This window comes from Motacilla alba, chromosome 6 (genome assembly GCF_015832195.1).
Source record: "Motacilla alba alba isolate MOTALB_02 chromosome 6, Motacilla_alba_V1.0_pri, whole genome shotgun sequence".
NCBI classification, from domain to species: domain Eukaryota; kingdom Metazoa; phylum Chordata; class Aves; order Passeriformes; family Motacillidae; genus Motacilla; species Motacilla alba.
Window position 1 is genome coordinate 5,989,752 of NC_052021.1, and position 16,643 is coordinate 6,006,394.

General features: G+C 44.8%; 1 protein-coding gene across 4 annotated transcripts; it reads right to left on the reverse strand.

The window, feature by feature from the left end:
- Positions 1 to 2,080: 2,080 nt before the first annotated feature.
- Positions 2,081 to 15,596, reverse strand: CISD1 (CDGSH iron sulfur domain 1). Of its 4 annotated transcripts, none has more exons than XM_038140552.1 (4): positions 15,420 to 15,596; positions 9,564 to 9,769; positions 4,827 to 4,944; positions 2,081 to 2,931 (listed from the first exon to the last, which is right to left on the reverse strand). In XM_038140552.1, exons 1-3 carry the CDS (start codon positions 15,448 to 15,450, stop codon positions 4,855 to 4,857), a joined length of 327 nt encoding a protein of 108 aa, XP_037996480.1. In that variant the 5' UTR covers positions 15,451 to 15,596; the 3' UTR covers positions 2,081 to 2,931; positions 4,827 to 4,854. The 4 variants fall into 4 exon arrangements, with proteins under 4 accessions (XP_037996480.1, XP_037996478.1, XP_037996479.1 ...); XM_038140550.1 differs by lacking the exon at positions 15,420 to 15,596 and adding an exon at positions 10,502 to 10,693; XM_038140551.1 differs by lacking the exon at positions 2,081 to 2,931 and having other exon boundaries at positions 2,984 to 4,944; positions 15,420 to 15,590.
- Positions 15,597 to 16,643: the final 1,047 nt, after the last annotated feature.

The window sequence follows — 16,643 nt, forward strand, 5'->3', positions numbered from 1 at the left end:
AATGTTCTTCTGTTTCTTGGATGTCAGCGACTGTGATACAACAGTGACTCATGTTTCCATGTCTTTAGTTGCATTACACTGAAAGGAAAATCCACGTCTAACTGCTGCACAATTGCACAAGGTAAGCTTTCCAGACCCCAAGAGCACCAGAACAAGGCCCAAACAGCAACAACATGGTAATTTTAGCAGCCTTGCTATCAGGGAACTGGCGGTACAACTTCTGGACTCAAAGTGCATGAGGCTCTGGGCATGAAACGCTGCTTAGCTGCTAACATATTTATGCAACACTTCCAGCTGCCTGGGATCAGCCAGCCAGCACTGCTGCTGCAACCCCTTCCATCCGTGGCTGTGGAGAAAAACCCTAGACCAGTGCTCATGGAGGCCCTGTTGCAAGGTGTGTTGATTTGGCACAGACTGGTTTTCTGGTAGCGGAGGAGGGGCACAGAAGTAGTTTTGTGAGAAGATGCTAGAAGCACTCACCATGTCCAACAAAGCCAATCTGATGGCTCTGAAGATGGAAATGCTGCTGGCCCAATTAGAGAGGTTGGAAATGCCTCTGTGATGACCTATTTAAGAAGAAAATCAAAACAGCACACACATAGTTTTTTTTCCAGGGGTGGCAAGGCACCACTACCAGGGCTATCCCAGCGCAGCGTGCAATGTGCTGCAGCTGCTGCCATCTTGGCATGGCCTGCAGTGAGCCTTGCCTGCCCAGCAAGCCACGCCACGGGCAGAAGGGCAGGGATGGCAGGAGGGCAGGGGTGGCAGGAGGGCAGGGATGGCAGGAGGGCAGGGGTGGTGGTGGCCTCTCTTTCCTGGCCCCACCTGACGAGAGGCCTTGAACAGCCCCAGCGCCGCCGCCACTGCCCACTCAGCGGCCGTGGGGCCGACAGCGGAAACACGGCGAGCCATTGTCCAGCACGGAACCCGGATGAGATCAACTTCTCAGCGCTGTGGGATCTCGCAAGAATGTTTGAATCGGTGGAATTTGTTGGCAATAGTACAGGCAAAAGTTTTTCTTCTAGTCAGAGAAGAGGAGGAAGTGAGGACATGCGAGGGAGAACAACATGGTGGCACCAAGGTCACTGGAAAAAGAGGGAGGAGGTGCTCCAAGCATCAGAGCTGAGATTCCTCTGCAAGCCATGGTGAGGATTACGGTGAAGCAGCTGTCCCCTGCAGCCCATGAAGTCCATGGGGAATGCAGATGTCCACTCAACAGGCTATGGGAGAAGTGCTCACACTCAAACAGGTGGATGCCAGAGAAAGTTGTGATCTAGTGGGAGACCCAAAAAGAGGTAGAGGGCCCTTGCTTCCCAACTAGAGCAGCCTATTCTTAGAGGACTGCATCCCACAGACAGGTGACCCACATTACAGCAGTTCTGGGAAGACTCTTTGCCCATGGGAGGGACTCGTGTTGCAGCAGTTTTGGTGAGACTGCTGCTCCTGAGATTAGAGCCACACAAGAGAAATTCACAGAGAACTGTCTCCCATGGGAGGGATCCCACAGCATAGCAGAGGGAATACTCCTCTCCCTGAGCGAACAGAAGATGATGTCCAGTGACAAACTGACCAAAACCCCCACACCCTGTCTCCCTGTACTGTCAATGGGAAGGAGGGAGAGGCTGGGGGAAAAAAAAAAAGATGTTTTAAAGGCTTATTTTACTTCTCATTATCCTCCTCTGATTATGTTAATAATAAATTTACTTTATACCTTTAAATTTCAACCTGTTTTGCCCTTAGAGTGTTTTCTCCCAGCCCATCTCAACTCATGAGCCCTCTCCTCTGCCCAGCTGAGAGCAAGAGAGGGTGAGTGAATGGCTTTCATGGATGAATGCCTGATGATGGATGCCTGGCATTTGGCCAAAACCACATCAAACCACAACACGTGGCCTGTGTTTCCATCCAGAGGAGCTGCAGTGCTGGCTGCTGGCTCCACCGCCTCCTCAGCCTGCAGACTAAGAGTGCTCCAATGAAACCTGCAGGAAATACCTGTAACTGACAGCCTCTCTCCTTCAAGGATCCTGACTGCAGAAGCACTCAAATACCTGACATTCACACTATTTCAATGAGTCACACTCAATTACTCAAGAATTAGTACTTTAATTGCCTGACCTTCCCAACAAACACTTGCAAGCTGAAAATAACAAGGAGCAGAAATAGTTTTACTCTGTGGCAGGGATTTTTCCTCTGCTTTAATTTTTGAAGGATTTCTATTAGGAGTTTCAATCTGAGGTCAAAATTGCACATTTGAATCATGTGGTAAATTTATGGTTAAAACTGGTAAAAATGTAACCAATGCACTTCATAGTCTCGAGATTATTTGAGGAAAGCACTAAAGAACAAGACACAGGAAAACACTGGAACAGTCAAGCACTCCCCCCATTAGAATGCAGTGCCTATTATGTACCTTAGTACCTATTATGGTACTAAGAGAAAAAATGAAGTGTTCTCTGTGATGCTCATTGAGACTGCTTGGTTAAGTTTGTTTCCTCAAATCCAAGACGCTCTTCTCATCATCACATTTGAACAGCTTGCATAAGTAAGGTACAGTACAGGAACTGTATGTGCCTCTAATTAAGATCTGAACACTCAAACCAACATTCAGAAATGCAACGCTTCTCCAAAACACAAGTCACCAGGATGTAAATCAACAGAGACTCTGCTTCTCAGGAATAAAAACTTCCCACAGGGCGCACTTCCCTGACGCCCAAACTCCCGGAAATATTTTATTGGCAAACTCCACAAAATAGTTTTGTGACTCGGGAGACTTATCTGAAACCTCAGGACTTCATTTCTCAGACCATTAACACTGCAATTCTATTCCTTCAGGAGCAGCCAGGCTTTCAGGCTTTGATGTTGACAGGAAAAGGAGTCTCAGAAGGAAAATCCACTCCAGACACAGGTTCATGACTACAGCAGCACTGTACAGCTCTATTGAAAGAAAGAGCATAGCCATGAGAACACAGACTTTACAACCTTGAGATTAAGATGAGCTCAAATGTGTATTTGACAAAAATACAGAAATATCCACTGTCATATTCTAATAATACAGAAGTTACTTTGCTTTGGATAAAATGTATTTGATAATTTAAGGTTAAAACAACTTTCATATGCATTAGTACTCAGCAAAGTAAAAAATATCAAGTCTTTACACTCAGACAGAAAAGACAAACTGACGTATTTGACTGCAACTTCTTTCAGGTCAAGAGGTCTCTTGCACAGTAGTGCCCTTACTCTGACACTCCACCTTTCTCTACCTGTGCCTCCTCCTTTACATTCTGGGCCTTCTGCCCAAATCCAGACCAGTTGGCCAAGACCTCAGCCTCTGAAAGCCTCGCACAGAGACTATGCAAAACATCTTCAGTTTTAACGAGTTGTACCAACCACCCCTAAAAAAATAAAACAAACAGAACCTCTCCTGCCCTGATCATCTGAAGAATCCTTAAGGGTCCAGGCTAAAATGTCAGCTTCCTAACAAGGCCTTTCATGTAGCCCTGAGGTAGTTTCTGTCCTAGGAAGGACATTCAGAGCTCAATCTTATGCAGGCCACAGATGCACTAATGGACTGGGTTTAGTACAAAATTGCCCCCTGCTGCCCCATTCTTTGGGTTTTGCTTTGTACTTCCATGCATGTTAATAAGTCAAAGCTATTTAAGGAAACCAACATGACAGCCATCAATGCTACCATGCCAAGCAAGAAGACAAGTGCCATGGGTAAGGAGGGTAAGAGCTCTCTCTGTCTCATCCTTCCCTCCCTTCTTGTTTCTATCTCTTTTCAAAGCCTTTCTTCACCCGTGCCAGGGTTTTTTGGTAAAATCAGCTGAACCACATTAGCAGCCCAGGGAAGCAGGAGTTAAGACACATAGAGCCTAAGGCCACATATTAAGAAAGGTATGCCTCCTCCCTTCTGAGTGGGAAAAGCTTTCCAGAACCAGCCAGTGCAACGATGAAGCAGATAGTGATGACAGGTGGGGTTTTTGTTTTTATTTTAGCTTCTGGAATTAATCAGCATAGCCACCCCACAGAAGCATCCCGTGGTCTGGGGAAGTTGGCTTCACTGAAAGAATGCAAGTAAAACTAAGGCTTTCTCTAACAGCAGTAACGACCCTGCCACCCCCCCTGCCCATCAATCTTGGAGCACTTTGTGTAATTTCACTCATCTATTAAGAAATTTCTAGAGACTATTTCCCTAATCCTACTCTAAGCACAGGTCTGAAGTTTGGATAGTGTTTTCTTGATACCAAATGGAAGTAGGATCAAGTTTCAATGCTGCTGTAAAATCTAAGGTAAAGTTGCCCTCTAGCCCCATCTTACTTTCAGCCTTTTCTGTTGTCTGTTTATAGCTAGCAATTTGAATTTGTTCTTTTACAGAAGCCAAACAGCACTGTAGTGTAAGAGGACAAATGTGACACCTGCAGAAAATGCAGCATAATCAGAGATTAAGATGGCACTGTGATTTCTTCCCTGCCACTGCCTTTTAGATGGATATCTATCCATCTCTGAACCTCTGCGGGATTTTATTATCTACCTTTCGATACACATGTATTTGAAAATAATTTAATACCTATTTTCTGATGAAGTACATTCTGTGCCTCATTTTAGTTTCACACTCAGTGAGAGGGTACACACATTTTACAGGACAAAAAATTTAAACCATGACTACTTAGTAAATTATGCATTGTAGTGATTGAAAGACAACAAGCACCAGAGAAAATATACATGCTAAAGCCTGATGCATATACTACATTGGGAAGTCTTCAGTGATATGACAAAGAATTTGTGGATTTTTCCCCCCCAATTACAAGAGAACAGAGGATTTGTCAGACATTGATTCTGTAGCTTCTAGTGTCCACTCTACGCCTCCTTCCTCTTGATGATCAGAGGCCCAACGTTGTCGCCAGTTTCCTCGTTGTGCTTTGTGTGAGAGCCATCACACAGTGGGAACTGAAAAAAAGAAAGAATAAACACATTTAAAGTATATCCAGAGTCAGAACTGAGAACCTAGGCCGAAAGTTTATTAGGCATCTTCTCATTAAATGCACTGAAACCACAGACCACAACTTTTATGTCAGCATCTCAGCTCTCCCTGAGTTTTGGCTGAATGCTAGCTTTATCCTTATTAGTGTAGAGCAGACAAGAGGCTTGCTCTAAAAAAGCAGACCTTCAGCTGTAACCTACCTGGAGTATCTTACTCTCAACCTTGCCCCATGCTTCCTCACTGCTGCCCTGAAGAGCCACATCAGTTGAAAGTAATTTGAAGAAATATTTGTTCCATTAAAAAACCCCAAACAAACCCCACCCTAGAACAGGCTGGTCAGAGCAAGAATTACAGGGACTCCTTTAGCCAGCTCTAACTGCCCAGCTCCCAGAGAAGTGATAACTACTGCTCCTGGGAAGTTCTTATCACATGGAAGAGCTGAAAGACATTCTGTGAGGCAGTAAGAGGCTGCATCCCATCACTTCTCAAGGATGCATTTTCAGGGCTATGCAACCTCTGCACAGGAAACTCTGGAGATGACCACAGAAATCACACACCAGTATTTTGCATTCAGTTCCAATTTTGTTTGCTTAGAAGTAATGGGGCTGAAAGTTGGGCATTACTCAGCTTTTGCCTCTGCAAGAGTACTATTCTCCTGCAGTACCATCACAGTCAGTACTCAACGTTCCACTGATCTCCATGTTCCTGCTTCAGTCACAGCCTTTGAAAAACATTAACATCCTACCACCGATGCTTCGTTAGAAAAAAAGATTTCAAATTACTGCAAAAAAACAATACAGTGAAACAATATACAGAGCTTTAAAAACAACACCACCTTGTCTGTAGGATAGTATTGGGAGGGAAGGAGAGAGATGAGGTGTAGGGGTATTACTGTGGGTCTTCAGGGCAGTCAGGACTTGGTGAAGGGAAGGAGAGATCTTGACTCCATTTCACAAGGCTGGTTTATTATATTATGATATATATTACATTAAAAAAACCACACTATAACTATACTACAAAGAACAGAGAGAAAAGAATTATTAGAAGGCGAGACAGGAATAGAAAGGAATGAATAACAAAGTTCTGTGACTCCCAGAGAGTCTGAGAGCTGCTGCCTCCTGGATTGGCCACCAAGCAGAAACATCCCACACTGACCAATCGAGGAAGCACCTGCTGCATTCCACAGCAGCAGATAACAAATTGTTTACACCTGAAGCTGAGGCCCTTCAGCTTCTCAGGAGAAGAAAATCCTAGCAAAGCGATTTTCATAAAATATCACAACTACATAGGGGTTTCTTCTGGCTTTTCACAGTAATGAAATGTCAAAACCTAAGCTAAAAATGGCATGCAGTATTTCTGAATAAAGAACCCTTGAATTCAGAGAATGCTCATGTAAGCTGATTCATGGAGAAACCTTCTCATCCCGTCAGTCATTTGTGACTCAATGAATAAGTAAGTAGTGACAGACACTTGGACAAAATCTCAGCGAGCAGGAATGTATGTTACTGGGACATTGACCAGCTTTCAGCAGATGTTCCAGGGCCAGTTGTTTTCCCATTTACCCCACAATCCACTGGTCTTCACAGATGCAATGACACAGCTTCCATCAGACATTAACATTTTACAAGCTCCAAGGAGGCAACCCAAAGTCCACCTACAACATCATCACTTCAAGTTTTCAAGCAACAAAAAATGGTGGGATTCCTAGGTTCAGGCAGCATGCAGACATCTTTAACAGCTACCAACAGCGACTGCTCTGCATTCATTCCACTGGTCAGCTGGTCTCAGAGCACTGGCTCCCAGGGGCTGCTACACTGGACTTGAGCTTCTCAGGGACAAACACCAAACCAAACACCACTCTCCCAGAGCACTCACCTCGAAGACCAGATACTGCACAGAAGGATATTGGGCTGACATAATGCCTTCATCCCTGATTAAAAGTAAAGGAGGCTAACAGCAATAGTGGTCAAAGCTCAAACCCCAGGGGAACTGTACAGTGATGTGGACAGCTCAGCTGATTTCCCTTGACACTGAACATGTTTGGATTCTCTGTCACTATTTCTGCTGATAGTCTGCAGCAGTATTTCTCAACCCTGGGGACTAATACTTTTCTGGAAGACACGGAAGCTGCATGTCATTGAAAAAAGACAGCAAATGAGATTTCCCACTCCCACAACTCACACCTAAAAATGAAGACAAGTAAGAAAACAAGTGTTCTAACTTTAATTACAGTTTAAAGAAAAAACTCTTGCCTCTACATTGGAAAGTTTGAGCACTGGGTTTTTTCACCAAACTGGACAACTATGAAGTGCCTGCAGAGGACAACACTGAATAGAAAAGGGTCATTTAAAGAACCAGCCGTTTATTATTAACAGATAATTACACGCCAAGACAAATGTATTTCAATATACCATGTTTGGTTTTTTAAAACACAAAGACTTTGGCCAGCACAAAAGCCTTTTAAGTACACGTTTTCAGAAAAAAAAAAAAAACCAAACAAAAACAACTGCTCTTTTTTCAAGAGTTACTCTAAAATACTGTGGTGTAGTCCAACTGCTTTGTTATTCCTACAGAGGAGGAGCACCATGTGGGGTCAGCTGTAAGTGCATGCACACCATCAGTGCAACAGAAATATCCTGTGCTTCCTAATGCTACTGCTTCTACCAACAGCCTCATGCCACAGGTGAGCCTGAATCTCAGGAGAAGTGCACAGAGTGACACAAAAGGACACTTCTTCTAGCCTTTAGATGCACCTGTTTAACAAAAAAATGGCAGGTACTTAATGTATTTGAAGTAATTTCCTGCATTGAAAGCACACACATTCCAAATTCTGACACAATCCAATTAAGAATTTAAACAGTTTGAGAACTGTAAAAGCCAGACAAGGCTAGCTGACAACTTCCAACTATGACAAGCATGTAAGAGTGATGTACTTTATTACTGTTTCACAAAAACAAATATGAGAAGCACACAAACCCTATTAAAGGTTATGCAACCCATGCTGCAAGGTCAGCCCATGAAGGCAAGAGGAAGGCAACAAAACTGGAAACTACAGTCTTTGAGGTGGAACAGGTTGACTAAAATCATTAAACAGCAGTAAAAGGAAGCAAATACCTTACAAAATTTCCACTGACCTCCTAGATGCCTTTAGAAGACCTTTCAGATCAGAATTCTAAGAATGCACTCATTATAGCCTCATCTACTTGGTTTCTAACTCAGCAGGGCAATATGTTCCTAAACTGACAATATCCCTTAAACATATGCCAAAACGTACTTCTTAAGGTTCTTATTGCACACCAAAAGAAGGGTCACATCCAACAACAGAAACAATTGGCAGGAGCTGCAATGCAGCCAGTAGCTATCTTCCATTTCTGTTCAGAAGACTGAAGAGGAAGCAGAAAGCACAAACACCAGGCTTCAAGTAGGGTTTTTTCAGTTGAGACTTCAGACAGAATAAAGAAGACAAGGACACCTCCACAAGACTGTTTCAGCATCAAATCATAATGCTGTTTAATCCTTGGCAGTGTTACACTGTAAAACCCAATTCAGGTACAAATGTGTAAGCTCCTGAGTTACCTGCAAGGTAATGAAGTCAGATCTGACGACAGCAAGAACCCGAAGTTACAGCACCTGGAAATGGCCGAGTTTGGCCTGATGAAACCAATGTCTAAGACTTGAGAAGCTGAGTATTCACCTCCCTGGAGGACAGAGAGCTAAATTTCAAGGCAGTTGTCTGGCTCTGAAGGTGTGTATTATTTCAGACTCCACACACTGGCACCTCCTCAAAAAGCTTTTAAATGTGCACCAGTGGGAAACGGACAGGATTAACCTGCAATCTGCTTTCTCTCATTACAGATCCCAGAACTACCTTTATAGATAAAGTATATACATCCCAGCTACTTCAGGTGTCACACACTCCTAAAAGCAGATTTAAATCTGAGGTACTGTTATTAAGAGGCTAGGTTATCACTAGTTTAAGACAACTGAAGCAACCCAACTTCAAATGCAAGCAAGCTGGACCAATACTTAGGCCAGACCTTTAACTGCTCAAAAATAGAAGCTCAAAATTGCTCAAAAATAGAAGCTTAAAGTATGCCACTGTGATTGGACTGGCATACACCATGTATTACTAGCAAGTACTTTCTGACTAAGCTTCCAACTTTCTCCACAAAGAGATGTTTAAGATCCTCACAGACTGTGTTTCCTGAGCTCCTACCAACAGGCCAATAGTTTTGGATAAGCCTCAGTATCAGCACAGGTAGTACACAAAATGGTACCTGTCACTCATGATCATGCTGCAGACAGCTGCTCTCTTTTCAAGATATCTTCTTCAGAGCTACAGGAACATTTTGTCCACTATTAGCACTGCAGGCTTTACTCTGAGCATCAGAACGAATGTGCATAATTCTACATAGAATTAGAATTATTAGAATTATTATTTGAATTAGAATATTGCTACATCTCTGTGCAGAACCATTTAGGTGCAAAGAGGTTAGTTTGCTCTAAATAAAGCAGTTTAAAAATAGTTTTGCCGAATATGAACACTGAACACGAACAACACCAGAACCATTCATTCTTCTCTTACCTTCTTAGACCTCCAACAACGACAGTACACAGCCTTGTCTCCCAGATCTTCCATATCAAAGGCATGGACTACCTTGGGGTTATCCTTCTGGATATGAGGATTCACCATTGCTTTGGAGCATTTGTCTTTAGAAACAAGTGTTTTGTAAGCTAGATATCCAACAGCAGCTGCTCCAGCAGCTACGGAGACTGCAGCAATCCATTCAACTAAAATACAAGAAGAAAAAACAAGAGACTGTCAGGTATTGACCAAAACATTCTATTCAAACTACTCAGCAGTAAATGTTTTCATACTTGCAGCAACACCTCTTTCCAACAGATCTTTTTATTCTGTAGTAGTAACTCTCTACCTTAAAAGAGTATTTTCCTTTGACAGTCACCTAGCCAAAATGCTCTTTTCTATTGATCAGAGATCTACTTCAGCCACGTCCTTTCTACACAAGGGTGAGAATTAACCTGGCAGAGTTTTCACAGTTTGGTTTTGTTTTTAACTCTTCTACTTCGCAAACCCTGATATTAATATCAGCAGTACATTGTTTCAAAGTTCAGCATATTAAACCAGGAGTAAGTACATCCTGTAGCAGCAGAAAACCTGTGTTTGTTTCAGCTGCAAGAAAGTCACTAAAGAAGAACAGTCAGTTCTTCTGACAACAACCCAAAACCAGGTTTCAACCCCAAAAAGGCATGGGCACTGAGTAGCTTTTAATAAAATCCATCTTGTAACTAAAAAAACTAAAACCAGTTGTTTGGTAATGGGGAAATTATTAAATATACTACCACCAGTAACAAAAGCCATCTTAGATTAAATCCCTACTGCAGTGTAGAAGGAAGAACAAGGCTCCAAAAAGATTATATTTAAGAATCAGAGCACATGTTTATTTTAACTACAGTAAGTCCTGAATCTCTGCAAGACAACTTTCATTTAAAAAATCCTCTTACCACAACTCATCCTCACATTTCCTCCCTTTCCCGAGAAAATATCTGCAGTCTGTCTTAGCACAGTGTCCATTTCTGCAAGAGGTTTTCCTACTTTTTTGTGGCTCTACTGTTTTCTCTCTGCTTCATGAAAATAAGCTGGACTTTGGCTCAAGGTTCAGGTTGCAGCACCAGGTCCGGTGGTTTCCTCTCAGAGTAACAAGTGGCTGCTCTTTCTTTGCTTTCTATCCACCACTCCTACATACGCATGTACTGCAAGTTCTGTTTACAGACAAATAAACAGGAATTTGAGCTTTAGCACATTTACAGAACTTCATAAAATCAGAACAGTCTCCAGTTGGGAATTTCTATCCTGTCCTTCTGTGTTTTAATTGGATTTGTAAGACGCCAGGCTAGATGGCATCTGTGGAGCAAGAGACATCACTATGTCCATGTCTAGGAAGAAACAAAAACCTTTATTAGTTCTTGCTGCTTCCCATGACCAACTGACTTGCTGTATTTCCACTGAGAGCTTGGACTAAAAGTATCAAGGTTTTCTGTCCCTGTCTCACAGACTTTCCTAAAATCTTTATCAAGCCCTTTCCTCAGCTAAAACACTGATAAGCATCAAACTGATCCACGGGTGTCTGGCTGCAGCAGTGTGTGGAATTAGACCGCTGTCTGTACAGTGTCTGCAGCCCTGTCAGATCTGGGAAGGCAGGCACTCTTTTAGAGTCTTACTGGAGGAGTAAAAGATGCAGAGATCCTTCAGAGTTCATTTTCTTAGTAAATGACACAGAAGAGACCAACATACACTGAGACCTCCCCTGCTAATGAATGACAAACCTTTCCTGTAAGGTGATATTAAGATACAGAAAATCATCTTTAACATGGAACAATTTAGGGCAGGCATGTTTCCCTGCTCCCCAACTCCTTAAAACAATAAAAGCCCTAGAGACCATGTTGTGAATGCTGTGTTTTATATCCATCCAGAGAGTTCTCACCCTTTATTCCCCAGGGTAATGCATTAACTTTGATAAAGAAGTGAGGAAATTAAAATTTTAAAAAGGACTCTATGAAAATCTGCTTTAATCAGCCCAAATTAAACAAAAGGACAACTACAGTTTAAATCCAAGACAGCAGCTCTCCCAGGGAAAACTACAGCAGCACCCCCGTCCTGGGGTGTGGCTGGGAGGAGGAGCTCAGCAAGCTCAGGGACCTGCTGGCTCTGTCCAACAGCTTTGGAGTGACCCCCGAGGAAATGCCAAGTGCAGCTCCAACAGCAAAAGCACATCCGAGGGTCTGCTCATTGCACGGCTTTCGGGGAAGCAGCCACTGCAAGGATTGCCCAACTGCTGCCACTGCACTGCCTGTGCTCCAAACCTTCACCCAGCCTTTCAGTAAGTGATAAGGGCACAGGGGGACCATATACCTTGGGAAATCTAAGGGGGAAGGGTGACTTTAATGAAGGCCACAGGTGGCTCCTGTAACTGAAGCACCCTTTAAGGTACTGCACCTTAAGGAAGCTGATCTTTATTTGCACCTATCCAAAAGTCCAAGGCAACATAGCACGTAAGAGGAAAAAGTATTGGTAATATTTCTGTGACTCACTACAAGCAAGAGAAGTCTGTACTAAAATTCAGCGGCACATTCAGAAGAGCTGTTCTGCACATCTGCAGCCAACCCAGATCCCTCTGACATCCCCGGGGCCATCCCCCATAACTGTGCACATCAGATCCAGCTCAGCAAGCAGAGATCACGAATTAAACTGTCATCTCATCTTGCAGTGATCCTCCACCTCTTCTCCCAAGGGCCAGAGCCATCCTTCACACACACACAGGCAAGTTGTAGCAACAGCTTCAGGTGTTTTTTCTTACAATAGAGGAATGGCTTTTCTACTGTATTACCTTTCTTCAGGTAGTGGCTTCCCTGGAGCCACTTCACTTTTCCCCTTTTGGGATGGAAAATTATCTACCAACAATGCATTAAATCCAAACATTTAAAGCAGTCTTATTCTTTAAGTTCCAGAATTGCCTTAATAAATACAATGAAAATTTAGAAGAAATACTTTGATTTATTCAATAAACTATCTGGTAAATCATCCTACAGGGTTTCAGAGGCAGTAAGTTTTGTCTTGGATCTGGAAAAGCTGGAACACCCGTTTAATCTTTCTAACTAAGTTAACCATAAAATGCATGTGGAAGAAGAACACTTTTATTTTTAAATACTCTGAACTGTTTCAAAAGACCTCTGGTGCCAATTCAACAGTTTGCTGCCAAGCTCCTAAGGTCATGCATGAGGCATCTGTTAACAGAGTGACACTGATGGGGAGCGTCAAGGGGTTTTAATTTCTTCTTTAAATAAAAAGCAGTAGGAGCAACTTTTGAGTTATTATTAAAGAACTCCCAATTCTGGTATAATACCAAACCACAGTGTTACAAGACAAGACAAAACAGGTCTGTGTAACATGGCAGAAAAAAATGGTTTTGTGTTTTAAGCACTAAACAATGGAAAAAATTCAGCTAAAACTCCAACAAAAAAAAAAAAAAAAACACAAAGGAGAGAAGAGACAGCAAGAGAGATGGAAAGAAGGAAACAAATTCAAAGAATGAGGCCCCAGGAGAGCAGCCAGTGCACAGAAGTAAACAAAAAAAATCAGAGACGAGAATGGCAATAAGACACAGGGATTTATTCTCTTCTGTATTCTCTGGACATACCCTAATGAAAGAGATGTTGATCAAAGCTTCTCCTCTCTTCTTTCTCTAAAATCTAGAACGTTATCTGGATGTTTCCAGATCTACACCACAGAGGGAATTTCTGGATTTGCTAGAAAGCTCTGAGTAACTTTATCCACAGGAAAACACATTTACCAACTGCACTGAGGAGTGGACCAAGAGAATGAAGTGGTCTTGCCTCCACCAAGATCCTTGTTAAGAACTCAGATCAATTTACATTCTAGCAACAATCAACAATATGGGGAGAGCTACACCCTGACAAAGTTAGCCCAAGGCTGCCCTAAGAGGCAACAGTCAAGTAACCTCTGCTGCTTAGAAAATATTTATGTTATTCAAAAGTCACAGAGTAATAACGCCTGACATGAAAAACTGTATTTTATGTCTCCAGAAGTGCTTGTAACTTTCAAGCACTTTTGTCCTCATTTTGTTGCCAATGAAGAGACTAGCATTGTGCAAGAGTTGTTCATGACAGTCCAGCAGTGCCACTGCCCACAATAAAAGCCAATGACGGAGAAACACACGACACTCACTTACTGAAGAGTCATCCAAGATAACTGGATACACAAAAAGTCCAACAGTAAAAGTAAAGTAGTAAAGCAAAAGAAAACCACTTCTACCACTCCACAGCATCCACAAAAAAAAAGAGATTATGACTGGCAGGTTCAATTTAACTGAAAATGTATGGTGAAGAGGCCACCTGAAGGGAAAAAGATTGCTAGATTTCACCAATAAGCAGTAAAAGGCACGTCACCATGATCAGATCTGTGGCTGGTGTGGGGTCACACCTGCGAACAAGCACACTCTCAGACGAAAAGCATTAGCTGTGCTACTCACTGCCTTCCAAAGGGCACACATGCACAGAAGCAATTAACTCACCCAAGTGCTACCACCACGAATAAAATCTCACAAAAATACGGCAAGTTTCTGGTGTCTAGTTTTCAGTAGAGAATAAATTATTTTCAATACTCATCAGCCTGAGACACATGCCAGCTGGAGGAGGAACTGTAACCTGCCAGTCTCAAGGCACTGATCAAGTTTAATCCCTCCAGAAATCATAAAAACCTAATGCTGTCTCCTCCCAAACAGAGCACCCTCCAAACTAGTGCCGTCAGCTGCTCCTATGCTTTTGTTAGATAATGAGGATATTTTCAGTATGTTTAGGAGCATATTCTTCTCCCATCTCCACAAAGATTTTCTGCTTAATTCCCAGTGTCTAGGAACTGTTCTAATTCTTGCAAGATTATAAATGACAGCAAGCTGCCGTTGGGAACGCAACCTGGATGCAAGCTATTACCAAGTGATCCTCAGTGATTTGATTATTTTAATAAGCACAGCTTTCCACCACTACAGCCCATTTTAGACTAATGTCTTTGCCACCATCCTCTGTATCAGCAGCTTCCACCCTCCCTCACCCCTCAAAAAAAAACAAAAAAACAAACCAAAAACCAAACCATCTGCCCGCTAAATCAAGGACATAAACCATGGGCAGCTTTGCAAGTGGAAACCAGTCATGCACGCAAAGCTCATTTTTTAGAGAAAATTAGGTGATTAATCCTCCTATTCTGTGCTCCACCCAGCCCAACTCTTTCATCCTGTTTGGTTGTGCAACAGCATTGAAGCACACAACGCTATCTCCGGCACGGTTCAAGTCAATCATTGCACAGCGCAAATGTCACCGTTACCTCTGCTGTACAGCACTGAGGGCACTGAGAGCCACACAAGACCTCTGATATTTACAGGTTTTCACGAAATTTTCACTCAAACAGGTGGGACGATAAAAATAAAGCAGCGGTGTCTGAAACGGTGTGTCCCCGGTGCAGATAAAACCCGGCGGGCGGCCGAGCCCGCTGCGAGGGCCGAAGCACCCGCGGAGCTCGGCGGCTCCGGGCCCTCACACGGCAGTGGGGCGGGACTGGGGGACGGGGGACCCCTCAGGCCGAGCCACCGCACGGCGTTCCCCCCTGGCTGACCGCAGCAGGGGTTTTACTGATGCGCGGATCCCACCGGCCGCCTCCCGACCCAGCGCATCCCGCGGGGACGGCGGCGGGCAGCCCGCCATCTTGTCCCGGGGGTCCGACGGGGCGAGAGGCGCAGCCGCCCCCCGAGCGGCGCCCCCCGTCCTGCCCGCCCGCCGTCGCGGTCCCGGGCCCCCAGCCCTGCCCCGCCCCTGCGATCAGCTCCCACCTCCAGCTCCCGGCCAGCCATACCCCGCACGGCGCAGTTCTGCCCCGGCCCCATGGCTCCGGCTGCCGCTCCGCACCGCGCACGCGCCACTGCCCAAGATGGCCGCGGGGCCGCCCCTCAGAGGCTCCCGGCAATCCCGGCAAGGCGAGGGCCAGAGGAGAGGTGGAGGTTACGGGGCGTGCGGGATGGGGCTCCGTACAGGAGGAGGGAGGAGCGGAGCAGCGCTGTCACCGGCCTGACGCCAGGCACAGGGCTCTGAGGGAGGTCTCTGCAGCGGGAACATGGGCGTCGGGCAGCGCTGTGCGTGCTGGGCGGACGCTGGCTCGGCGCGGCGCCGCCGTTCGCTTCAGCTTGCGGCGCTGTCAGCGCCCAACAGCTCTGCAAAACGCTCAGGGCAGACCGCTGTGTGAGCCCTCTCCTGTGCAGCTGTGGAAAGGTGAAGCTGAAGAGTGATATCCACCGAGTGACAGCCGCCTCGAACCTCATAAACTCGGGCATTGATATGAGAATTACTACGCCTTAAAAAAGTATCATGGAAGTTCTATGCCTGATTAAGGACTCGTTACTCTGGGATTGCGTTTATGGTTGGACCTGATAGGAAAGATGTGTGCTTATGTTTTTACAAGCGTGGTGTTAATGTATCTTAATGTCTCTACCAACTTCAAGCCACAGGTTTGTTACAGAACCCAGGCAGTCTGACTCTGGAACAGACAAATGGGCCCACTGCGTTTCACTGGGCCCACAGACAAACGGGCCCCTGAGTTTCTGAACTTTGGGGGGAAATTACATATTCGAGGGGGGAATATGTGCTAGGCGGTTCGGGAAGGCTGTACCTTCCTAGTACCCCAGCCGATGGGGAAAGGAAGAGTTCAGGGTAAAAGGGGCTGTGTCCTCCCAAACCTTGAGAGAGAAAACCCTGCGGGTGTGTGCCCCAGTGGACTCTGCGTGATTTTTCCGCACTGACTCGACCTTAGAGGTCTCTTTCGACTGAAGTGATTCTATGACCTGTTCAACAGACTTTTCAACCCCCACGTCTACTGCTTCTCTCACACACCGTCATGGATATGACACACCTTTTCCTTGTATGCAGTTCTGAAGCTTCACACGGTCGCTTTCCTCCTCCTCACCTCTCCAGGCACCCCCGCGTTCACTAGACACCGACTCCGTTTCCTCCCGCAGGCCCTGAGGGGCGGAACCGGCCCGGCCGAGACCTCCGCGCCCGCGCAGCGCCGCCAGGCCGGCGAACT